The sequence below is a fragment of the Cherax quadricarinatus genome, chromosome 80 (assembly GCF_038502225.1).
Source record: "Cherax quadricarinatus isolate ZL_2023a chromosome 80, ASM3850222v1, whole genome shotgun sequence".
NCBI lineage: Eukaryota > Metazoa > Arthropoda > Malacostraca > Decapoda > Parastacidae > Cherax > Cherax quadricarinatus.
Genome location: NC_091371.1, coordinates 9647262 through 9675048, shown reverse-complemented (window position 1 = coordinate 9675048; position 27787 = coordinate 9647262). Strand labels below are relative to the sequence as shown.

At 37.5% G+C, this 27787-nt stretch overlaps 1 protein-coding gene across 7 annotated transcripts; it reads right to left on the bottom strand.

Moving 5' to 3' along the window:
• ORMDL (Orosomucoid 1-like) lies at window positions 1-27437 on the bottom strand. 7 transcript variants are annotated; one of them, XR_008409085.2, is made up of 5 exons: window positions 27325-27437; window positions 17391-17621; window positions 12487-12638; window positions 10569-10767; window positions 1-7131 (listed from the first exon to the last, which is right to left on the bottom strand). XR_008409085.2 is itself a non-coding variant. In XM_070102103.1 (4 exons), the coding sequence occupies exons 2-4, from the start codon at window positions 17559-17561 to the stop codon at window positions 10632-10634; spliced, it is 459 nt and encodes a 152-aa protein (XP_069958204.1). In that variant the 5' UTR covers window positions 17562-17621; window positions 27325-27437; the 3' UTR covers window positions 1-10631. The 7 variants fall into 7 exon arrangements, 6 of the variants coding, with proteins under 6 accessions (XP_069958204.1, XP_053652481.1, XP_053652483.1 ...); XM_070102103.1 differs by having other exon boundaries at window positions 1-10767; XM_053796506.2 differs by having other exon boundaries at window positions 1-10767; window positions 27334-27433.
• Window positions 27438-27787: the final 350 nt, after the last annotated feature.

Genomic DNA, 27787 nt, shown 5'->3' with positions numbered 1-27787 from the left:
TATACATATGTACTTTATTATAATTCACTACAAAGTATATTTCATTAGATATGACTAGTGCAAGAAAAACCTGTAGATGATCACATGTAGCATTGGTGATCCTACCAAGAGGGAAAAATATAATTATTATGAGGATATACAGTATTACAAAGTCAATAATAAAGAGTGATAATTATCATGCTCTCATATGCTAAACTAGCTCACTTAGCCCAAACATGACAATATCCCAAACATACATTGTAATATATGTTCTAAAAGCATCTTTGTATGAAATTAATATTTAATATTTTATACAGCCTTATCTAAGTATTATAATAAGTGGAATGACAATCCTGAAAAGTAAATTGGCTACAAAGACATCAACAAATTTGTCAGATTGGCACACACTTCATTCCCTGTAAAGTATCACTGAGCTATTGGTTATTACTGTGCAGGATACTAAAATTATCCCAGTGTAAGGACACCAAGAATGTTCAGACATAAATATGAAGGAGAACTACAATGGAAAAATGTTCATCTGGAAAAGCTACAAATTCTTTATTGTACTGTACATAGCAAATTTTGGGAGCTTTGACAATGGTGGGGTGTCCTATCCAATCTACTTATACCCTTTACTTATTGACATAAAATCTTTAGTAAAAACACTCGCATATTGGGAACAAAATATATTCCTGCAAGAATATCCTCAAACAATACTCCTTTATCTTCTCTCTAATAGATGTGGGACATCATGGACTACAAAAAAAATTAATAGGATATGACTAACACCCTGGACAACTCTACACCCATGAACAACCACTTGTAGCAGTGGTAGATGATATGGGATTACCAACAAATTTCAAATGATAAAGGAACAGGTAGCACTTTTAATCGTCTTAAATAAGTTTTCAGTTACTGCCTGTGTGTCTTTATCAACTACAGTTGCTTATAAATTTATGGTTGTTAATGTATGTAAGCTGTATCAATACAAATTAGATTTTACAACTACATATTGTCATCTCAGGAGCTTAGAATTATAGACAGTGATAATAAATAAAATGTAATTATATAAAACACACACACATGCCTGCATGCATATACACGTGTGTTTGTTTGTTTATATCTATATCTTAATCTAAAAAAAAGTGTGCTTGATGTAGCAAATAATGAAATACTGTATCAATATATTAATGTTTTAATTCCATATTACTAGAAAAGTCAAATTTCAGATTTTTTTTGTCTAAATGATCACAACATAAATAAGAGAATTTGTTTGCCATATGACCAACAAAAAGTCATACATACATTTCAAGTTATTAAACAAATGAAATTGGTTAGTTATGTTATAATAAATAACAAAAAGGCACAATACCGTGACTGGAACGATACACAAATAACCCGCACATAAAAGACGGACCGAAACGTCGTCGTAAGCTTCTGTCTTTTATGTGCGGGTTATTTGTGTATGTTATAATACAAACCAACATAGCCAAAATGAAGAGAGCAATTAAATATCTTTTTTGTTTCTTTTGAGTATTTCAAATATCTAGCAAAATCAAAGATGCATAGGCTCCTTAATATCTCCTACAAATTTCCTATTTAAAACACTGAGAGTTATTACTTCATTGAAAAACTAATACACCTCATCATGCCACAATAACCAAGTATTTAAGTTACAAGTATGCATGTAACTTGAGCAAATACATATCAGTGAATATTTTATTTATAATATTCATTAGTATGAACAGTACAGTATTTGCTGGAGTGACCTGCATACTTCTGTACAGATCACAGTAAAAGCATGCATGTAACCCTGTAATGGTATACTATACGTGTATATATCCCAATAAGGAAATACTGTATATGCATTTCAGTGAAGGTATATATACTGTACATCCTAGTAAGGGCATATAATTAGGACTTTCATATCCTGGTGAGAGAACATATGCATTCCAGTATGGCATTATATGTAAGAAAATATATGCAATCCAGTATGGCATGTATACATGCCAGTAAGAGATTACATATATCTCAGAAATTAGTGAGACTTCCATATTTGCTTTACCCTTACACACAAACTTGTGTTTTTCGCTAAAGAAATCATCTACAAAAGATTCAGCCTCTCAGGAAAATGGTTTCTCCTCTCTTGCTATTAAAATAACTTTTGAGGATTTATGGCTAAATTCAGAATATTTTTTCTCCACTGTTTTTTCACCAAATGAATTTCTTTTGCACACTATATGACCATTTGGTAGTCTGGTAAACAGCAGCTGCTTAGGAAAGCATTACTATCCTGCCATGTGTGAAATTGACAGCAGTTTGGTAGACTATTTATTATTAGAGAAAAGGTTGATAGTAGAGTTCTGAATGTGAGTTTATTTAGAGGAGCAACTAATGTGTCAGATCAATATTTAGTGGTATAGACACAGTAAGAAGCCGATAGAGAACAAGAATGGAATCAGTGGGTGATAGAAAAGTGAAAGTGAATGAACTAGAGACAGAAGAAGATATAAGTAACTGTTGGAAGAAAGGTGGGCTAGAGAGATTACAGGTAATGAGGAGATTGAAGAGTGATGAGTTACATTTAAGAATGTAGTGCTAGAGTTCACAGGAAAAGTCTGGAGTTATAGGAGGGTTTGTGCAGGAAAGAATAGCATGCAGAGAATTCAAAGCATAGAAAATGGAAGACTGTGTAAGTTACATTCAGAGGGTAAAGGAGGGAGTTGTTGAGGTGTCATTTGCAGGGAAGCTCCAGCAGATTAGAATAACTTAAAGGGTGTATAAATTAGGGGTTGTCCCACAAAAAATTCAAGGGAGGGGATGAAGGTTTTGAGTTCTAGGGGGTTCCAGCATCCAGCAGGCTCATGTGAGCATGTTAGATCAGAATGAGTGAAGGCAAGTGGCTTTTTTTTATTGGAATGTGAGCAATGTAATATTTATGAAGGGATTCATAAAAACTGGTAAGTTGGGCTTGAATTCTGGAGGTGGGAAGCACAGTGCCTGCACTCTAACAGGAATTTGATGTTGCAGTTCAGAGGATCATTTGAATTATAATGACTGCACACTTCTGATAGAACAGTTATTGAATGATTGTTTTACTTTTACAAGTTACTGTACCTTTGTGGGAGGGTAAAAATAAGTCAAGCATTATAAATTTTTTTTTTTCCATATGTAGGAAATTGGTAATAAAAATGCCTCATATTTCTGAGGTCTCTAGGAATGTAACCCAACAAATATAGAGGTTTCACTGTACAGTTTCCCAATAAAAGCACATCCACATTCCAATAAGAATTATATATACATGTATGTATGTGTATATATATATATATATATATATATATATATATATATATATATATATATATATATATATATATATATATATATATATATATATATATATATATATATATATATATAGGTAGTAGGTTGGTAGACAGCAACCGCCCAGGGAGGTACTACCGTCCTGCCAAGCGAGTGTAAAACGAAAGCCTGTAATTGTTTTATATGATGGTAGGATTGCTGGTGTCCTTTTTTCTGTCTCATAAACATGCAAGATTTCAGGTACGTCTTGCTGCTTCTACTTACATTTTGGTCACACTACACGTACATGTACAAGCATATATATACATACCCCTCTGGGTTTTCTTCTATCTTCTTTCTAGTTCTTGTTCTTGTCTATTTCCTCTTATCTCCATGGGGAAGTGGAACAGAATTCTTCCTCCGTAAGCCATGCGTGTTGTAAGAGGCGACTAAAATGCCGGGAGCAAGGGGCTAGTAACCCCTTCTCCTGTATATATTATTAAATGTGAAAGGAGAAACTGTTGTTTTTCCTTTTGGGCCACCCTGCCTCGGTGGAATACGGCCGGTGTGTTGAAAGAAAGAAGATACATAATATACATACATACATACATACATTGGACCCCTGGTTATCGTAATTAATCCGTTCCTGAGAGAGTGACTAAACCTGAATCTGACGATTTCCGAATTCATTTTCCCCATAAGAAATAATGTAAATCCAATTAATCTGTTCCAGACATCCAAAAGTATTAAAAAAAAAAAAATATTTTTTTTACATGAAATATACATTTACCTACACAGAAAACAATGAGACAACTGTAGAGAACTGTAGAGCAATTAAAATTTACCTTAAAAATGCCTATGAAAACATGTTTTATCAGAGAAGAATGTACAATTAAAGGTTCTTAGCATTATAAGAGTGAACATACAGTATTCCATAAGTAACGTCTCATTTGCCCAGTCAGGTTACAAGATTATTCATAGTATTTTAGGTTATGAAAGTGTTACTGATGGACCATGGTCTCTACAGTAATGATCATTATTTAAAGGCTCATGATTGTAAGCATCTTTACCAATTCTTTGAATCGCTTCTACATAATGTATAATATTGCTAAAAATTCAGCTGCAAAACAATAACTATATACGTATACTGTATTATATAGAACATAGAAACTTATTCCATGTTATCATTTATTTCAGATATGCATGAAAATTGCAAAAGCCTCATTGGTGAAACTCCCCCAACCTTAACAGTTTATCAGCATTTTAATTACCACAGTATATACTGAATAAGTGATAGATCAGCAAGGGTATAATTCAGAGGGCTGAGGAGGGATTGTTGAGGTGGCTTGTGTATATACAAAAGATGGAGAGGAGAATGACAAAGGGTTTATAAATCTGGGGTGGAAGATAGGAGAGGTGAGGTCATCTTAGGAATGGAGAGGGTGTACTACAGGAGGCTTGAGCATCCAGCAGGCTTGTGTGAGCATGTTGGGAGGTAATGGAGACTAAATGGTTTTTAATGGACATGCCATTGGAGTGTGAGCAAGATAACTTTTGTTTAGAGATTCAGGGGGTGGGGAAGTTGCAGTTGAGAGTAATCCGAATTTCCATAAGCCAGTTCAGATATCAATTACCAGTTAACAATTAACCCTTTCAGTGTCCGTCCCGTAGATCTACGGCTTTACGTTCAGGGTCCAAACCGTAGATCTACGTCATGAGCTCAGCTCACTCTGATAAACTGTGAGTGGTACATTTGGGCCTAGATATGAGAGAATACATCTATGTGGTATGTGTGCACCACATAAAACAGATCCTGCAGCACACTGTGTATAATGAGAGGAAAAAAAACTGAAATCATGATTTTTCAATTAAAACAGCGACTTTGAAGTGTTTCTTCGTATGTTTTTTATAGTTGTATTTGCGATTTCTTGGTCTCATTTGATAGAATGGAAGACATATTACAGAAATAGAGATGATTTTGATTGGTTTTAGCACTGGAAATGGCTTGAAAATGAGCTTAAAGTAGCAGAAATGTTAAATTTTTGCCGACATTCAAGAGTAAACAACCTCACACGTCTAATACACGCCAGCTGGTGGGTCTAATATGCATTCACAAATATGGTGATGATATTTACACAATTATTACAGTCTTGCATAACAGTAAATCTTCTATTTTTTGGTGTGAATAAAAATTCATTATGTGAATAAAAAATCAAAATTATTTGTAAAGCCTCAAAATATAACTAATGAACAGAGGAAATGTTAGTTTAGTTCCAGGAATACCTACATTGTTTATTCTGGACCCTATTTTGAAATTGGAATATTTTGAACTTTGTGTTAAATTGGCCAAATTAACAATTTCCGATCACTTTAATTTGTAGTTGAAACATTTGACTTGGCGATTTCTTGTGCTCAATCGATAGAATAGAAGTAATACTAGTGAAATAGCTAAGAATTTGGTTGACTGGAATAATGTAATTGGCCTAAAATGGGAGTCAAAGTCGGCAAAATCGCCGATTCGTAAATATCGCTGACACATCAAAATTCGCGAGAGCATAATTTCGTCAATTTTCCATCAAATTTCGTACTTTTTGTTTTATTACCTTCACAAAAAGATTCTCTACATAAGAAAAAATAAAAAATTTCTTTTTGAAAATTCTTGGACACTGGGGTACCACTTCAGATTTGGGCCTTGGACCCTGAAGGGGTTAAGTACATGTACTCCTCTAATGACCATTCTTTAACTGTGGGATAGTAGTATATTTAACTTTTTATCCAAAGCTCATATTATACCATGCACTTTTAATTTATACAAATTGTGTAGCAAACACCATTACTTTCCCTCCACCTATCATTATTGTATGAGCTATAATGAAGAGCCTAAAGTATGATGAATTTCACAGTAAGTGAAAATTGCACAATTCAGTCCTTAGAGCAGCCCCATGTGCTCCTTACATTTATGTTATCAAATACATTACACAGGAAATTAGTTACATCAATGAAATACTCCATACTGGTATATTACAGTATTAAAATTGCTTGTCTTCACACAGTACAGTAGAGCCCCTGTATCCACATATTTGGTTTCCGTGGTTTACCGTGGCACGAAAATATTAAGTGGAAAATTCCAGAAATAAACAATTCATAAGTTGCAAATTGCGCACCATTGTGAGTAACATGGTGAAGCCTTCCCACCCTGTCAATGCCTGTTGGAAGAACTTATGAAGTGAGGTCACGAATGGTTTTAAAGGCTTCCTGGCTATCAATGGAGAGGTGAAGAAAATCATTCACTTAGCAAGACAAGTTGGTGGAGAGGGATTTGTCAATATGATTGATGAAGAATTGGAAGAACATAGAGAAATGTTGACAAATGAGGAATTAGAAGAGCTTGTCAGGTCATCGACAGAGGAAGAAGAAACTGAAACAGAACCAGCAATGTGGACTTTGGAAAAATTTGGCGAAGTGTTTTGGAATACACAGACTTTAAAGGAAAAATCATGAATTACAATCCCATGATGGAACACAGCATTAAAGATACCTGTATAATCAGTGAAGCATTAGAACCTCTCCAGCAAATGTTTGACAAGATCAAGAAAAAGAAAACTTTGTATCACGATATTTTTCCAAAGGGTTGAAAAACAAACCATGTCCACTGTCAACAATCCCCAACCATCAACAATGTAATGTTTTATTATGCATAACATATCAATTAAACTTTATCAGAGGTACGTATGTAAACAAAAAACTTATATGTAGGGTTTGCTACTATATGAGGTTTCAGGCATCCATAGTAGGTCTTGGAACTTATCATCCACGGATACAGAAGGGACTACTGTAATCAGACACTATCTGGAAAATAAACATTATCAACTATAAAAGTGTCCAAGAATATTTTGATGATTTTGGGAAGTTATATAAAAATAATCTCCAATATTGCTAAGCATACAATTGGCCCCCAAAATTTACACAGTAACTTGTTCCTAGAGGTTTTGTGTATCTAAAATCAGTGAATACAGAATTGTTTGTTGCAGATTTGGGTTCATTTTATTTGAGACCATATCTCTTTTACATATCACTTTAATCTGGTTAGTATGAAATCTTTTGGCGAGTTTTCAATGTGCGAGTCGTGTGGCAAGCCTGAAAAAATGGGTGCCACCCTAAAACCATTGAATAATAAAATTTATTACTCTAATATCAACATTCATAAGAAAGAATGACCATACTAAAAATTGATTTAGGTATGGGTAAGTCATTGACTTCAATTTGAATAAAATCTTTTTGGTTGGTTTTCAATGTATGGGTCATGTGCCAAGCCTGAAGGAATGGGTGCCACCAGAAAACCATTGGATAATTGAATCTATTTGTGGTTTGTCAGTAAAATTATTAAGTAATTGAATTCTGCAAGTACTTACTGAATTTGTCAAGGAAAGCTATATATTAGCATGAACAAGTCAACAAATTCTTGCACTGCACAGTAGTTATGGCAAAAAACCATTGGGTATTAATATTTTATGCTATAAAACATACTGTATATTTAAAAAACACAGGGTTATAGTCCAAGAATCTGAATATTAATTCTCATATTTTAAAGTATAGTACAGAACAGTACAGTACTCAGCAGTTTACCTCCTATTCTGGCATAACACTGCCGCATCAGTCAACAGTTAGGGTAAGCACCAGCTAACTCCCTTGCTAGCAACTATACGAGAGACCTCCAGGGTGGTGCACAGAGTTTCATTTATTTTCAAATCCTGCTGTTTTTAAAGGACTTATAAAGAACATTTTTGTATTTTCCTTCATTTCAGTGGTAGAATTTAAATCTTTACACATCCTGTGATGTGTCTTAACATCATATGAAGTAACTGAATTATTATTTAGATTTCCTGGTATTAGGGAAGTGGTTAAAGTTTAAACTCTTGGGCCCATCTCCTGTCTACTCATTGACTATAAATAGCCTTGTCAAAGTTAATCAGCATCTTCAAATTGCCTATTATTTTATTCATGAAGCCTTCCAGTCATAGTACTGCTCAGACTGCCTAAATATCCCCCAAAATCCTTAATGCTACCATGGGAATAAACTCCTCAATCACCGAATCATTCATCCTAAACATTTTCTCATTAGGGCTAACTGCAATTAAATTGCTATAATATATTAACTACAGTATCTGTATTAAATCACATCAACTATCAAAGCCCCTAATGCTTAATTTCCTTTGGGAATTCCATATACAAGTCAACCATAAATAAAACTTACTGTAGGATGTATTGTCTCACTCTACAAGCTTCCTATCCTGATTTTTGTTTTTGTGAGGACACTTCCCTTAGGTATTCATATATGTTTTCATTTAGGTAGTACTGTACAGCATCATCAGAATCTTTCAATTTAGATAAAGCAACCCACCTGTCATTAAAAGAATTTGACCCCAATTGTGTTCAATATATGTATAAAAGCTATTATTATTGAAAAAAACATTGCCTTTTATATCATTATAAGCACACAACTAAGCACTAAATTCAAGGATCGCACAGTGCTTTTTATGATGAAGCCAATAAATATGCTGCATTTATTCTACACAGACATTCGTGATATAAGTTAATATTCAATATTTACTCAAGCTACACTTTAGTGTGATAGGATTCATGAGTAGGCATTTTTACCTGTGTTCTACATCCCATACATTCCTTAATTAGAAAAGGATTTAGCAAGTCATCAACTACAATGATGAATGTTATCTGATGTGATTAGATAAGAGCACTGACAGAAGATAACTTTAAACCAAGATTACAAAAAGTAGCAAAGAAACTTGAGGGTTGAGTGAGTGGAAGGGTAATTTTTTTTTAACTGAATGTCAGTCTCCTGTTGAGGCAGGATGACCCAAAGAAGAAAACATATTGTATTTATACCCCTCAAGGGAGATTCCTTGAGGCTGGGGTAGGGCTCTCCATGCATGGGCTTAGACTTGTCCTCCCCTTCCTTGGACCTAACCTGATTGCTTCAGAATTCCCAGGTACTGTATGATACCTACAGGGTGAGCACTTACCTCTTAAATATAGCAATGAAAAAATAATGTCCTTGCAATTCTGGTGAACATCTTTCCTTCTTTGGATCACCCTACCTTGATGGGCAACAAGTCACTGCAGATAAATAAAAAGATCTCTAATCTTGAAAGTAGCTTGCATACGGAAAATTTCTATTTTGAACTAAGTTGTAATACAGTGCTGAAGCTTTAGTGTGTCTTCAATATTTTTACTAGGATACAACTTTATGCCATTCAGTATCAAACAAGACATCTGCCTTGTTGCGAATACAGAAGCAGTAGCCATGAGACAGTTCTGAATCAGACTTGCATGGTAGATACAGTTTTTATGTTACAAGATATTACATCAGACAATATGATAATGTTCTATTTTGTCACTTACCTGGATATGTAATACTTGTATTTAAATAGTTGATATTAAAGCAAACAATTATTTTCAAATATGCCTTGAAACAACTATCAGCAAGTGAATTTTCTTTTAAAATTCACATCAATAATTGCCTTGGTGGGAATCGGCCAGTGTGATAATAAAAAAAAAATTGGCAATGTAATTTTGGTAAAAGCTTACAGCAATTAATGTTTGCTTTACTTTGTCAGTGACACAATATCAATTGTCTGTAACTTAAGTACTTTTTGCTATAACACACTAAAGATGGAACAAATGAGTAAATATACTGCATGTAGTGTTAGTTACACGCCCAAAAATGTGTTTATTATTAAAAGGTTGCAGTGCTGTATAGCCCTTGTGGCTTAGCACAGGAACTGTTGTAATATAGAACATGCATGTCATTTGTGAACAAGAAACTAAAAGTCTGATTTAGCCCAAGAAAAAATTTCAGTCTCTCCTAAATGGGAGAAAGATTGGTACTTTTGAACATATTCAGCAGTTGTATGAAATGAAGTAGTATATAACAAATATGTAAAACTAAGTTTTGGATGGTAGTAATGTCTTTTAGAAAAAAAAAATTGGTAGCTAAAATATATTAGAATATACAGGAATTTACAACAATGAGAGGTTCATGTATATCTGTCCATAAAAATGTTGGAGAGGTAATATCTACACATTTATCTACATACAGTACATTTTTTACATATGGATGTCACAGCTGTTGAGATTATTCAAAAGTAAATTTAACATTTGTACTGTACATCTTTCAATAAATAAATCACTACTATATATAACTTTCTTTCATAGTTAACCTTACTAGGTACATAAATCCTCTGCATCATGATTCTCCAGACTAATACCTTTTTTCATCATATTGGTTATCTGATGTTTTAACTGCACTGCTGTACTTTGTCTTGGCACACTTAATACTTGTTGATGCCAAACAGTCGAACCATGTGGAATTGTGGCAATTTTGGGATAAGTACCATGAGAAGAGTTGCAAAGTTGATGGCAAAGTGATTAAACTCATACTTGGTGTAAAAGCTGGCTAGAAGAAATCTGCAACAAAAAATAAACAGGAATTAAATACTAATACAGCACACTGATCAATACCTTACTACACAAGTAAATAACAAAAAAAGGCACAATACCGTGACTGGAACGATACACAAATAACCTGCACATAAAAGAGAGAAGCTTACGACGACGTTTCGTCGTCGTAAGCTTCTCTCTTTTATGTGCGGGTTATTTGTGTACCTTACTACACTCAAGAGTTTGTTAGTTTAATGTCTTTATTATGCATCCCATACCCATCCTGTGGGCGGTAGTCAAAAGATTACAGAAGTACTCTCATTCTTGACTCTAATGATTGGCAATGTATCCTGTAATGGAGGTCTTCTCACCTCGACAAGGCAATGGATAAAACGCCAGAAAATATGTTAATTAAGCCTTCTGCATGACACTGATTTCTTTACACAATTATTCGAAGTAAAATATTATAACTGAGCAATTTATCTTTACTCGAACATGTACAAGTCAATTATTTCTAAAGATTTCAGTCAAGCTATTTACATTAATTTTTTTTTTTTTAACACTTTGGCTGTGTCCCACAGAGACAGGGTTACACTAAATGTCAACAAAATTTTATGAAACTTTTGGAAAACACATTCATACCTTATACAGAACTTTATTATCATTTTCGAAAACCATACTATAACAACGTTCGGAATTAGGATGGACTGTATGAGATGTGCATCAGTTGCATGCCAAGAGAGAAGGGTTAAGAGGATCATAAATATAAAATACTGTAATAATAATGCCAAAACTATTGCTCCAGTTGGAATTAAATTTCATAATCCAATATCACTAATACATCTACAATATTTTCATCAAAACTGATCAGTAACTATAAAATATGTACATTGGACCTCGACTTACGAGTGCACCAACTTATGAGTTTTCCAAGTTACGAGCCGTCGCTCGGTCGATTTTTTACTTTGAGTTGCGAGCCAAAATCCGAGTTACGAGTGAGCTTCAGATATGCCGCCAGTAGTTGGCGCAGCGAACGTCACAACATCCACCCAGCATCCTGCATCTCTCGTTCAGTACATGTGGTTACCTCATCCCACATCTCTCTGGTGTTGTGGTCGTGTTTTGTGCTTTTTGTGTAGTTATTTTGGAAAATTTCTTTTTTCTAACCATTGTGATATGCCTCAGAATTTGTAGCAATTAAGTTCAGCAATAAAGTGTATCATTAAGAGTGTAGCAAGTAAGTTAAACGATTAAGCAATAGTTTATGACTAATGAAAGCGACTGAAAAAGCACGAAATGAAACAAACTCCTCCAATCTCCTCTGCCTATCTTTTCCACCCTCCACTTCCACCAGCATCTTCCGTTAACCCAAGTCGTCTGATCTCCAAGGTAAATACACTTTATAAAACCAGTGTTTCTTTCCATTCACTTTTATTATGTTTTATGTTTTTATGCTATATTTATTTATAAATACATTTTTCTTATTTAAAAACCTGTAACAAAAAAAAAAAAAATTGGGGTTGTTTTTTGGGGGCTGGAACGGATTAATGGCATTTCAATTAATGTCAATGAGGAAAATTCATTTGATATATGTACGAGAAAATTGAGTTATGAGCTCGGTCATGGAATGAATTCAACTCATAAGTCAAGGTACCACTGTATTGCTGAATGCATTCCTAATACCACATTCCAAAATTAGAGAATTTCACAGGCAAAATCTTCAACAATATTTTATACTTCACTTACAAGACAATGGGAATGATTGTAATAAATTTGCGAGTCGTTGTATACTGCTGTCCATAATCAATTTGTTCCCATGCAGTCATCAGCCGAGATTTTCCTTGATCTAGTAGCTGCCATGGAGTCCCTTTAATCTGATGAAGAAATAGGTAATTTGCCTGAAAAAAAAATAAAACTAATATTATTGTCAATACATTAGGAAAGTGAGACAGAAAAAAGCTAAGTCTCGTTCAAACCACATTAACCCCTTGACTGTCGCAACCCCAAATCCTGAGGTGTCTCCTGGTGTCGCAAAATTTCCGAAAAGAAAAATTATTTTTTCTTATGAAATGATAGAGAATCTTTTCCCGATTGTAATGACACCAAAAGAACGAAACTTGATGGAAAACTGATGGAATTACAGTCTCGCGAAATTAGCGACCTCGGCGATATTTATGAATCGGCGATTTCGCCCACTTTTCAGCTAATTCCATTGTTCCAGTCGACCAAATTCATAGCTATTTCTTTAGAACTCCATTTTTTCTATCGATTGAGTACAAGAAACTGCCCATTTACCGATTTCACCTACCCAATAACATGGTCAGAAAAAATTTGCAATTTAGCCAGTTTCATGAAAATTAAAAAATGTGACAATTTCAAAATAGTCCAGAATGAACAATGCAAATATTCCTGGCTCTAAAACAACATTTTCTTTGTTCATCAGTCACGTCTCCAGGCCCCTCTGATATTGCTTTCTATTTTGAATTTTTATTCAAACAAAAAATAGAAGATTTACTCTTATGCAGACTACTGTAATATTGTAATAATTGTATAAGTAATGTCAACCCATTCATGACTGCATATTAGAATGGCTACTTGGACATTTATTGAAAATGACATCATTTGTTTACTTTTGAACATCTGCAAAAATCAAACATTTCCCCTACTTTGAGCTCCATTTCAAGGTTATTTTCATAGTAAGACCAATCAAAATCACCTCTATTTCTATATGTTTCCATTCTATCAACTGAAACCAAGAAAATAAGAATACAACCATAAATACTATACAAAAATAGACTACAAAGTCTGCATTTTAATTAAAAAAAAAAAAAAAAAAAAAAAGGTCGGAGTTTTTTTTCTCATTATGCACTGCGTGCTGCAGGATTTTTTTTATATGGTACACACTGACCACACAGACCCATTCTCTCACATGTGGTCCTACCAGCTTTCTCCTGCTTGATTTGAAGCCGCTAGAATTTTTGAGCATGTATACATCAAACACGGTGGCTTGCAAGACGTATATATATGACCGAAACAGTCAAAGGATTAAGGGGGGCTCCTTGCAGCGGTAAAGATGCTATCGGTCTGAGGAACTGGACCTCTTGGTCTTCTTCCTCTGACCGAACCTAATTACCCCCCAATCCTCCCTTCCCTACCCCACCCTCCCCATACTACCCTTTTTTTCCCCTTTCCTCCCCTCTCCCCATCCTCCCCTTGTTTCCCATCCCGTTTATAGCCTCTGGGGTCCTCCCCTCTGGCATTACAGTTTCTAGGTAGGAGGTAGCGTGCTGGAGTTCATCCCACTCCGTGAGGTCCCTCGGGGGTGGTGTGGTTTGCCGTAGAATCTGAATTATTTGAAGGTGCCTTGCTACCCTTCCCAGATTTCCAGGAAGAGGGCGGGGTGCCCTTCGGGTAATGGGTGTCTCCCCGGAAGCTGCCTGTCGGTTCTGGGAGGTGGAAGCTGAAGGGGGTGTGCCTTGTGGCGGATTTCCGACCGCCCTTTGTTTTGTCCACTGAGGTAGCTTGGTAGATGTGAGGCTGCTATCCCGGAGTGCTGGTTTACTGGCGTGAAGGGTAGGGTATGGCACGGGTTCCATGCTGCATCTTCACCACCATTGGGCTCGAGGCCCTCTCAGATGGGGGGCGAGCTTTTGGCCCCTCCATGCCTCCTAGCAACTGTCCCTCCGCTGTTCCTTTTTTTCCTTTCCTTTTTTTTTTTCTTAAAATAACAAGAAAGGAGATACCACAGAAGATGCATCTATTATTATGGTGTCTTCATCTAGTGAAACCCTTCCTCCTCCCAGGACCCATTCTGATCCCACACCTTGTTCTAACCCGGCTTCGTAATCGGTCCATTCTTTCAACTCTTCTCATACCTCTGTACCTTCTGCTGGTGACACTTCGTCACCTGCTTCAGGTGCTGAGATGTCACCCATTTCTGTTCATGTCGCTACTTCTAGCATGCATTTCACAATGCGTCCGGCTTCCCCCAAATACCGTGCGACAATTTTCGGATCACCCACCTCCCTCGGGTCAGACCACCTGCGGTACTACTCCTAAACATCCAAGACAACCTACTGATGACAGTTCATCAATGATCACTCAAAAACGACCTACATGACACTCACTACCTTTGTGTACCGGGCTAACGAGTGCGCAATGGACAAAATTCTTTTCTTTACAAACAATGTCTCAAACGGATTATCTGTCTGATCATGGAATTGATAAAACTCTATTAAGGCACGTTGGCCAAAATATATCTTTCCACACTCTTTGAAGCAGCGAGTGTGTCGTAAATACAGAATTCAGAGCAAGCTCATGCTCTCTCCTGCATCACTTCCATAGATAACACACCGGTCACTGTTCGTAAGCACGCTACTCTTAATTCTTGCAGTGGTACTGTGGTCTTACCGCGCACCATTGCACAGTGATTTTTTTTTGTCTTGCGGCAATGATATTTTAGAACAATTAGTCCTTCAAAACCTCCCTATTCTAAAGGTAGATACATATATCCTGCCCGCTCATGGGCGAAGGTGCTTTCCTAGTAACATCGCTCGTTTAACCTTCGATTGCCGTGAACTTCCGTTCTCTGTCTATATTGCGAGCCATCGTTTAGAGGTGTGTCAAGTAGTTCTGATCCCCCAAAAGTGTCATAATTGCCGGCGTTTTGGGCACCCCGCTAAACACTGTAGATCTGCGGTGGAATGCCCGATCTGCAGTGCAGCAGAGCATTCCAATATGTCTTGTAGTCTTCCTCCCTCTTGTCTCAATTGCAAGGAACCCCCATCCTTCCTTTTCCCACTGGTGACAGGTCTATCGTAATGAACAGGAGATCAGTTACCTTAAAGAGTGTAAGGGCCTTACTTACACTATGGCAGTCTCTTAGCTCCGCCTTCAAGGAAAACTTCCTCGTGTTCCGTATGCTCGAGTAGCCCGCAGACCTCCAACCTCGACAGTCCTCCCACCTCTCACCTCCCAATCCCTCTGCGTCCGTGTCTTCCGGAGTCACCCCAGTTTCTAATGCTTTGGCAGTTTTACCCTCTGACACTCCTACCTCCGCACCACTTTCTACCTCTACTTCTTCATCTCGCTCGCTTACTTCTCAGTCTACTAGACCTCACAGACCTACACTTTCTTGGCGGCCATCTCCTGTCCAGAATCTATCTTCTACCTCGGAGACTAGTTCTCACCCTCTTTCCAGCTCTCACACAAAAATAGAGGTTCACCTTCTCCCTAGTGTAGTTCCCTCTTCCCCTGTCCCCCCCCCCCATCTTCTTCCACAGTTGCCCTCCGCCCTCCTTCCTCTCCTGTTACACTGCAGGACTCTTCTCCCCCAGCCAGTGCATCTCTCCATGCTCATACTCCCCACCCTCCTCAGACCTCTTTGGATGCCTCCATAGTTACTCCAACTTTCACTTGCACTGTGTCTCCTGTCTCTGACATCATGGCTTCATTGGCTTCCTTATCAACCGAGATGTTAGATGCTATCTCCAGCTATATAGCAGAGACGACACCCCCGATGGACACCAACACGCCTCCTCCTACCGATTCTATTTCACGACCCATGTAACAATCTATTCCTCGGAAATATTCTAATTCTTTCTTACACACTTCTCGCTGCCCCCACACGTTAACTTTACTGATCCTCAAAGCCCACAGGTTTTATCATTTCATATTGTTGTCATTTTTATTTCTGTACATAATGTCTTTTACAAATGAATATTCGTAAACTGTGGATAGCTGACACAGCAGAAACCATATCTGCAGATATGGGGGTTCTACTGTATTGACAAAGAACTGTACCCTCAATGAAACCTACAGTCTGCATAGACAACTATTTTTAAAACAGGGCTATTTTGTAAATGAATATTTATATACACAGGCAACAGCAAACATTCTTAACCCTGCCTAGGACATCCCATACACCTTCTGTTCATCCCAAATTTATACCCAATCTATCTTACTCTATCTTCTCAAAATGACAGAACCATCTCAACAACCCCCTCCTCAGCTCCTTATTATATCTTTCATACCACCACACACTCTTCAAATTTCTTCACACTTTATTATCTTCATAACATTCACATGGACTGGATCGTGGAGGTGTTGACCCCTGGAACACCCTCCAGGTAGGCTGACTCCAGGTAAACACACCACTTCTGCTCTGCCTCCAGTGTTCTCATTGCAAGACCATGCTTCACATCATACAAAAATGTTAGCACCACTACACTCTGGTACATTCCCCTCATTGCATCTATTAATAAACTAACTTTCTGCAGATGCCACAACACACTACCTAAAAAACTATTAACACAGGAAAGTAGTGTTTACTATATACTGAATGCAAGTATGTAGATACATGTAATATTTATAAAATTTGCCAGTCATTTTGTATGTTCACGAGACAGAAAAGTTCTACAGTCATGCCGATGCATAATATTTAACAGGCTTCAGCTTCACATATGAATGACAAAGTGGCAGTACTGTACTGCACTTCCCTGGTTCAAAATAAGAATACTCTGAAAAACTAAGTTTGGCAAATACCAAAGTTGTGAATACGAGCGAGTTACTGTACTGCACACTGTATACAACACGTACAGTATCAACATTAGTGCATGGATCGATGACAAAAACAAGTGCTTAAGACTCACCAGGTTGTGTATAACATTAGTGAGTGTCCAGGCTGTTGGTATAGAAATCAATGGTATGGACAGAAGAAAGAGGTGTAGTGCCAAGACACCTGCTAGGTAAGAGAGCCATGCACCACGACTGCTATGCCATGACGAATTGGGGTTCACTTCTCCATGGCCTCCAGATAACATCCTTAGTTTTTTACTGCCTCAGCTTAAGTTGCCACAGTAATAACAATTTGTCAATTAAACCTAAAAAAAGAAAATGCATTTACTACAAAATTAATGCATATATAGTAAAAGACAAAATAGGACTTAGCTACTTTTAGCCTTGCATTACTTATTTACAACTTTATCCTTCATAATCGTTAGTGTCCCAGATCCATGGAAAGGAAGTACAGTATTCATGGAAAGAAATACAGTTTTAAGAAAGAAAAAAAAAAAAAAAAAAACACACAAATGATCCAAATTCACCCTGAAATTCAAATACTGTCAATATGAAGACATTTTCTGTCTTCATAGAGAAACTCAATTTTAATGTCAACATGTAGCAGCTATTTTTAAATTAATCGCAGGGGTTTGTAACTCAAATAGAAATTTATCATGTTTGGTGCTTTTTTTTTAGTACACATTAATATAATATCGTGTGATAAAACACACGAAAAATGGAACTGACAAGGTTATTACCCATAAAAACAACGGTAATATATACCAAACAAACAACATGGACAATAAAAATTTTTTAGAATGTACAATACAATCAAGTAAAAAATGCCTCAACTAAGAAAACACCAAAAAGAACGGTATAGCTTATTTCTAATGGGGCCTCTTCCTAGTATGCAACCCACACCAGCCTACCTAACTCCTAAATATATGTACATATTTACTGTCAGATGAATAGGTGACAAGTAATTCAGTGGCAGAACATTCCTCCTCAAAGCCAAGAGGACCCAGGTTTGATTAGAAGGTTTTGAGAGATATAGTAAGTCTTTCCACTGTTGCCTCTATTCACTTAGTAGTAATTAAGCAGCAAACAGTTAACCAGCTTTTGCAGCTTGTATCCTTAGGAAGAACAAAGATGTTTCCAACGGAAATAGCCAAGGTTAATAACCAAAAAAAGCGCTTTCTAACTTAACATATGCCGCAGGTGAAAAGGAGACTCGCTTATTTCTCACTTGGCTTGCTAACCTAACTCGTATCCTTTTGATAGTCAATCATTATAAAAAGTCACAGAAAGAGGAGGAATACATTTGGGTATCCTATAACTCAATTGGCAGTGCACTCAGCTCACACAATAAGGTCCATGGTTCGATTCCAGGTATGGGTGGAAACACTTGGGCCTGTTTCCTTAAGACATCTTCCATGTTTAGTTAGCAGTAAGTAGATACGACCCATGCCAACTGGCATGGGTCATATCCTGGGGATAAAATTAACAGCAACCACCCAGGGAAGTACTACCGTCCTGCCAGATGACTGTGAAACAAAAACCTGTAACTGTTTTGCATGATGGTAGGATTGCTGGTTTCTTTTTCTGTCTCATAAACACGCTAAGATAACAGGGATATCTTGCTACTCCTACGTACACTTTGGTCACACTTCACAGACACGCACATGCATATATATATATACATACATCTAGGTTTTTCTCCTTTTTCTAAATAGCTCTTGTTCTTTTTTATTTCTTCTATTGTCCATGGGGAAGTGGAAAAGAATCTTTCCTCCGTAAGCCATGCGTGTCGTATGAGGCGACTAAAATGCCGGGAGCAATGGGCTAGTAACCCCTTCTCCTGTATACAATTACTAAAAAAGAGAAGAAGAAAAACTTTATAAAACTGGGTTGCTTAAATGTGCGTGGATGTAGTGCGGATGACAAGAAACAGATGATTGCTGATGTTATGAATGAAAAGAAGTTGGATGTCCTGGCCCTAAGCGAAACAAAGCTGAAGGGGGTAGGAGAGTTTCAGTGGGGGGAAATAAATGGGATTAAATCTGGAGTATCTGAGAGAGTTAGAGCAAAGGAAGGGGTAGCAGTAATGTTAAATGATCAGTTATGGAAGGAGAAAAGAGAATATGAATGTGTAAATTCAAGAATTATGTGGATTAAAGTAAAGGTTGGATGCGAGAAGTGGGTCATAATAAGCGTGTATGCACCTGGAGAAGAGAGGAATGCAGAGGAGAGAGAGAGATTTTGGGAGATGTTAAGTGAATGTATAGGAGCCTTTGAACCAAGTGAGAGAGTAATTGTGGTAGGGGACTTGAATGCTAAAGTAGGAGAAACTTTTAGAGAGGGTGTGGTAGGTAAGTTTGGGGTGCCAGGTGTAAATGATAATGGGAGCCCTTTGATTGAACTTTGTATAGAAAGGGGTTTAGTTATAGGTAATACATATTTTAAGAAAAAGAGGATAAATAAGTATACACGATATGATGTAGGGCGAAATGACAGTAGTTTGTTGGATTATGTATTGGTAGATAAAAGACTGTTGAGTAGACTTCAGGATGTACATGTTTATAGAGGGGCCACAGATATATCAGATCACTTTCTAGTTGTAGCTACACTGAGAGTAAAAGGTAGATGGGATACAAGGAGAATAGAAGCATCAGGGAAGAGAGAGGTGAAGGTTTATAAACTAAAAGAGGAGGCAGTTAGGGTAAGATATAAACAGCTATTGGAGGATAGATGGGCTAATGAGAGCATAGGCAATGGGGTCGAAGAGGTATGGGGTAGGTTTAAAAATGTAGTGTTAGAGTGTTCAGCAGAAGTTTGTGGTTACAGGAAAGTGGGTGCAGGAGGGAAGAGGAGCGATTGGTGGAATGATGATGTAAAGAGAGTAGTAAGGGAGAAAAAGTTAGCATATGAGAAGTTTTTACAAAGTAGAAGTGATGCAAGGAGGGAAGAGTATATGGAGAAAAAGAGAGAAGTTAAGAGAGTGGTGAAGCAATGTAAAAAGAGAGCAAATGAGAGAGTGGGTGAGATGTTATCAACAAATTTTGTTGAAAATAAGAAAAAGTTTTGGAGTGAGATTAACAAGTTAAGAAAGCCTAGAGAACAAATGGATTTGTCAGTTAAAAATAGGAGAGGAGAGTTATTAAATGGAGAGTTAGAGGTATTGGGAAGATGGAAGGAATATTTTGAGGAATTGTTAAATGTTGATGAAGATAGGGAAGCTGTGATTTCGTGTATAGGGCAAGGAGGAATAACATCTTGTAGGAGTGAGGAAGAGCCAGTTGTGAGTGTGGGGGAAGTTCGTGAGGCAGTAGGTAAAATGAAAGGGGGTAAGGCAGCCGGGATTGATGGGATAAAGATAGAAATGTTAAAAGCAGGTGGGGATATAGTTTTGGAGTGGTTGGTGCAATTATTTAATAAATGTATGGAAGAGGGTAAGGTACCTAGGGATTGGCAGAGAGCATGCATAATTCCTTTGTATAAAGGCAAAGGGGATAAAAGAGAGTGCAAAAATTATAGGGGGATAAGTCTGTTGAGTGTACCTGGTAAAGTGTATGGTAGAGTTATAATTGAAAGAATTAAGAGTAAGACGGAGAATAGGATAGCAGATGAACAAGGAGGCTTTAGGAAAGGTAGGGGGTGTGTGGACCAGGTGTTTACAGTGAAACATATAAGTGAACAGTATTTAGATAAGGCTAAAGAGGTCTTTGTGGCATTTATGGATTTGGAAAAGGCGTATGACAGGGTGGATAGGGGGGCAATGTGGCAGATGTTGCAAGTGTATGGTGTAGGAGGTAGGTTACTGAAAGCAGTGAAGAGTTTTTACGAGGATAGTGAGGCTCAAGTTAGAGTATGTAGGAAAGAGGGAAATTTTTTCCCAGTAAAAGTAGGCCTTAGACAAGGATGTGTGATGTCACCGTGGTTGTTTAATATATTTATAGATGGGGTTGTAAGAGAAGTAAATGCGAGGGTCTTGGCAAGAGGCGTGGAGTTAAAAGATAAAGAATCACACACAAAGTGGGAGTTGTCACAGCTGCTCTTTGCTGATGACACTGTGCTCTTGGGAGATTCTGAAGAGAAGTTGCAGAGATTGGTGGATGAATTTGGTAGGGTGTGCAAAAGAAGAAAATTAAAGGTGAATACAGGAAAGAGTAAGGTTATGAGGATAACAAAAAGATTAGGTGATGAAAGATTGAATATCAGATTGGAGGGAGAGAGTATGGAGGAGGTGAACGTATTCAGATATTTGGGAGTGGACGTGTCAGCGGATGGGTCTATGAAAGATGAGGTGAATCATAGAATTGATGAGGGAAAAAGAGTGAGTGGTGCACTTAGGAGTCTGTGGAGACAAGGAACTTTGTCCTTGGAGGCAAAGAGGGGAATGTATGAGAGTATAGTTTTACCAACGCTCTTATATGGGTGTGAAGCGTGGGTGATGAATGTTGCAGCGAGGAGAAGGCTGGAGGAAGTGGAGATGTCATGTCTGAGGGCAATGTGTGGTGTGAATATAATGCAGAGAATTCGTAGTTTGGAAGTTAGGAGGAGGTGCGGGATTACCAAAACTGTTGTCCAGAGGGCTGAGGAAGGGTTGTTGAGGTGGTTCGGACATGTAGAGAGAATGGAGCGAAACAGAATGACTTCAAGAGTGTATAAGTCTGTAGTGGAAGGAAGGCGGGGTAGGGGTCGGCCTAGGAAGGGTTGGAGGGAGGGGGTAAAGGAGGTTTTGTGTGCGAGGGGCTTGGACTTCCAGCAGGCATGCGTGAGCGTGTTTGATAGGAGTGAATGGAGACAAATGGTTTTTAATACTTGACGTGCTGTTGGAGTGTGAGCAAAGTAACATTTATGAAGGGATTCAGGGAAACCGGCAGGCCGGACTTGAGTCCTGGAGATGGGAAGTACAGTGCCTGCACTCTGAAGGAGGGGTGTTAATGTTGCAGTTTAAAAACTGTAGTGTAAAGCACCCTTCTGGCAAGACAGTGATGGAGTGAATGATGGTGAAAGTTTTTCTTTTTCGGGCCACCCTGCCTTGGTGGGAATCGGCCGGTGTGATAATAAAAAAAAAAAAAATTTGCCTGAAATGGTCTGCATAACAAGGGGTTTTCTATATAGTATGATACCGATGTCAATTAGGTCTGTGTAAGTTTTATCATATACAGTGATACCTCGAATATCGGCTGAGATTCGTTCCAGAAGGCTGTTCAAGTGCCGTTACAGAACAAATTTGTTCCCATAAGGAATAATGTAAATTACATTAGTCCATATCAGACCCCCAAAAATACACTCTTACAAAAGCATTTACAAAAATACACTTACATAATTGTTCGAGTTGGGAGCTGTTCGAAATTTGAGGTACCACTGTATGTACTTGTAGAAATAAAGATAGAGAGATGCATACAGTACAGTATATGAAAGATCAGAATAAAGTTAGATATATAACAAAGACAAAACTAGCAAGAATAAACTCAAATTGGAAAAAAAAATAGTTAGAAAAATATAGAAATGCACTGAATTGGTAATAACTTTTGAAGATGTTAATTTGATTATTAATCTGGAGGGTTAGAAACCCAAGATAACTCAATAAAGCCACAATGTTTGGCTCATTTCCACTGTGGTCCTTTGATCCACATCCCCAGGATGAAATCCACAGGAGACAGATAACACCCAGGTACCTACTTACTGCTAGGTGAAAAGGCAACTGGTGGGACTGAATTCAGGCCATTTAATTGTGAGCCAAAGGCACTACTTACCACTTGAATCACGAGTCACCAGTAGATAAAGATAAGATAAAAGTTTTATTTCTTTGTAAGGGTTACAATGTGTAATCACAATTTTGTTTTGCTAAGTACAAAAATAGCCACTATCATGCCGGGGCATTTCGGGCAGACTAATCCTAATACATAGTAACTACTTAAAACTAGACAAGATAATAGTAGATAGTAAATACTTAAAAATAGACAAGAAATACATGTAGTGGTTAACTGTTTTACAATTTTATTTATACTTACTACTAATGCGAGGTAGTAAGGTGGAGGTTTATAAGTATAATTATCTTGAAGTTGCACATAATAAAAGCAATATTACAAGTAATGGTACAGGCAGTGATATTTCATGGATTGGCAGAAGTTAAAAGCCTAGAGATCACACAATACATGTATAGCTAATTAGCAGATGTTTTGGTTGATTTGGAGAGATAAGATGATTTTTTTTTTTAGCAAAGTCCTAAATTTATAAATACATCCAGGGGATCCTTTACTGGTTCAGGCAGCGAGTTCCAGATCTTCAGGCCCTTTATGTGCACTGCGTTCCTGCATAGTCATAGTATGAGACTGACACGAGAAATGTTGAAGAGTTTATACCTAGTTGTACTTTAGTTCATTCCAGCACAACACATAGACAACACCAACTCCATTATGTGTATTAGTGACTATACTCTACATGACCAAAATGCTATAGCTATATACTTGTCCAAACTTCCCACCACTACAGATATCAGTACTAAAACTCAAAACACAACTCAGGATATAAATAACCATAATTTAAACCTAGAAGATGATTGATCATGTTGACCCTGATCTAAACCTCCATAATCTGACACACAACCAAAACCTATTGGAAAGTAACTGCCTTTACTACACAGCATCACAAGCCAGCACTATCCTAAACAATGCTAAAAGTCTATCAGTACTTAACTACAACATCAGGTCCTTAAGCAAACACTATTATGACCTCCTGGCACTCCTTGAATCACTTAAGACACCCTTCTCCTGCATTATTCTTACTGAGACCTGGCTTAAGCAGGACACAATAGATATCTACCCTCTACCAGGATACACAGCAATCCACAACTGCAGACCATACCAAGTTGGGGGTGGTATTGCAAACTATTACTCTAACCAATTATCTTGTATTAGCACCACTTGCTTTAGTGATGAATATGGAGAATACATTTTTGCTAATTTTACTGTAAAAAACCTTAAGACGCCTATAACAATCGGTGCCATTTACTGGATACCCCACACAAACATCCCAAATTTCGGTGAGAAATTAAAGGATCTAATAACAAACAGACAAATGAATAAGCACCACCTTCTCTTAGCTGGAGACTTCAACATTAACCTTGGCCTACTAGATGATCAGCCTGTAACTGATTTCATCAACAATATGAACAACACACTTCTCATACCAACAATAACTAAACCAACCAGGCTCACTGAAACAAGTGCAACCATAATAGACCACATATGGACCAATATACTAGCCCCCTTAAATCAGGGATAATCACAGATAGCACTACAGACCACTACCCTACCTTCCCCTTGACAAACAGTAAACCACCACTTGAATACAACAAAGTTTCATTTAGACTCTATGATGAGGCCTCAATAAGGAAGTTCACAGCTGACCTAGAGACTGTTGACTGGCCTACAGAATTCTCCAAGGCCAATGGTATTGATGACTGGACAGACATTTTTCTTAACAAATTACTTAAACTATACAACAAACATTGTCCTATAAAAACGAAACAGATCACAAACAAACGGCTTGGTTGCCCATGGCTAACCAGCACCATTCTGAAATCCATTGATAAGAAACATCAATATGAAAAGCAATATAGACAGGGCCTAATACACAAAGATATTCTTAAACACTATTCATCAGTCCTCACCAAAGTAATAAAGAAAGCCAAACAACTATACTACTCCAGTAGATTCACTGACACAAGAGGAGATATAAAAAAGACCTGGAAAACACACTCTCAGATTCTAGGGACCCACAAACTGAAAAAAAAACAAGAATATTGTCCTAACTAAACCTAATGAAACGCCACTGCATCCCACTGACACAGCTAACAAGATAAACGACTTCTTCTCAACCATAGGTTCTAATCTCGCCAATAAAATCCCACGTACCAATACCCATGCCGGGGACTACCTAGATGGGAATTTCCCAAATTCCTTCTATCTTGCTCCATCTGAGCCCACGGAAGTCACCGAGATTATAAAGTCACTTAAAAATAACTCAGGGAATCTGTCTCATGTCCCACCATTATTGTACAAGAGAGCGGCCCATGTCCTCTCGCATGCTATCTCGTTACTTTTTAACAAGTCACTAGAAACTAGCACCTTCCCGAAACTACTCAAGACGGCAAGGGTTACACCAATACATAAAGGTGGTGACCCTACAGATTTAAACAACTATAGGCCAATATCAAACTTACCATTGCTATCCAAAATCTTTGAGAAACTCGTGCACAGGAGACTATATTCATTTATAACGGCACAAAACATACTCAACCCCTGCCAATTTGGATTCAGGAAAAATAAAAGCACTAACGATGCAATCATAAAAATGCTAGATCTGCTTTACACAGCATTGGAAAATAAGGAATATCCACTAGGAATTTTTATTGACCTAAGAAAAGCTTTTGACACAGTAGACCACGGCATCCTACTCCACAAACTTGACCATTATGGTATAAGAGGCCATGCGCTTGCATATTTCAAATCTTACCTTACTAATAGGTATAAGTATGTCACCATTAAAGACACAACATCAACAACACAGCCACTTGATACTGGAGTTCCGCAGGGAAGTGTCCTTGGTCCCCTGCTTTTCCTCATATACATCAATGATCTCCCAAATGTATCTCAACACCTGAACCCCATTCTCTTTGCTGACAACACGACTTATGTCATCTCTCACCCTAATCTTGCCACCCTCAACACCATTGTTAATGAGGAGCTGATCAAAATATCGACTTGGATGACAGCCAATAAACTTATGCTTAACACTGGCAAAACCTACTACATTATGTTTGGTAGCAGAGCAGGAGATGCGCAAATTAACATTAAGATCGACAACACTCTAATTGCCAGGCATAATGAGGGCAAATTCCTAGGCCTATACCTCGACAACAACCTGAACTTCAGCACCCATATCCAACACATTACCAAAAAAGTATCCAAAACGGTTGGGATCCTCTCCAAGATACGATACTACGTGCCGCAAACTTCTTTTCTCACGCTATACCATTCACTTATATATCCATACCTCACCTATGCTATCTGTGCTTGGGGTTCAACTGCAGCAACACACCTAAAGCCAATAATAACCCAACAAAAAGCCGCAGTAAGAATAATCACTAAATCCCATCCCTGGCAACACCCCCCCCCCACTCTTCATAGATCTAAACTTACTCCCTGTTCAGTACATCCACACTTACTACTGTGCAATCTACATCTACAGGACCTTAAATTCCAATATTAACCTTGACCTAAAACGCTTTCTTGACAGTTGTGACAGAACCCACAGGCACAACACCAGACAACACCATGAATGATGGCAAGTTATCTAGATCTCTTGCTTTGTTTTTTAATGAATTAATGACTAGTGAGACTTCAGTAGATTTAGCTGGAGCTAGAAATAGAGTATTAGGATAGTTGCCAGTGAGGTACTCCTTCGGCTGGGCATTAGAAGAAGTTATAATTTAGGCTTTGGATACATAGTTTTTTTTTTTACAACGGTTGTGAGGGCACAAAGAAGTTGCAGGCACACAAAAAAGTATACTATGTAGATATAAATTGTCATATATAGCAGCGTATGTGTAGATTACCTAGGATAACCCCCAAAAAAGTCAGAGAAAGTGACTCATTTCCACTGGAGTCCTTGTAATAACTTGTTATTTAAACCTTACAAGTTAAAACAGGCAACTTAAGTACCTTAACAAAGAGGCTTTCTGTATAGAAGTATGTCATTGATGTCGGCTAGCAGTATACCTTGTACATGTACTTGTAGAAATAAAGAATACTATTATCATTTGTTTTCCTGTAAGACTTGCCTGTGATCCTCTGAGCCTATGATAATCAGCCTGTCACCTGCATGTCCTTGACCTAGATGAAAGACCAGCGTACTACTTTTACCTAATACAGCTGCTTGGCCGCCATTGTAACGTAACATTATAAACGAAGCATTAAGTCTGTACAGAATCTATGGCAAAAATTAAATACGTACTGGACTCACAAATCAGATGTTGCTGTGGTTGTGTATTGATGCTAAGTCAGCGAACACTGCACAGCGACCAGTCACCTAACTCAGCGAACACAATTATTGGCGACCGTTGCAATTTTTTTTTACTTTGCTTAAATTTAGCTTCAAAGTTAATTTGAGAGCACTGACACAAGCAAGTCTTAAAAAGTATCAATTACTTTAAGATAGAAACTAGGCTGGCAATATATAACAACAGATTTCGGTAACGTCGAAAATTTTACTCTTAACTATATTCAGTCATACCACGGGCGGGATTGAACCTGCGGTTCAATCGTGTCATAACTATATTCAATATATATATATAAACTGGCCAGCCGTTTCCCACCTAGGCAGGGTGACCCAAAGAGTAAGAAAAAACTTTCATCATTCAACACTTTAAACATCACTCATACATAATCAGTCTTTGCAGAGACGCTCAGATACGACA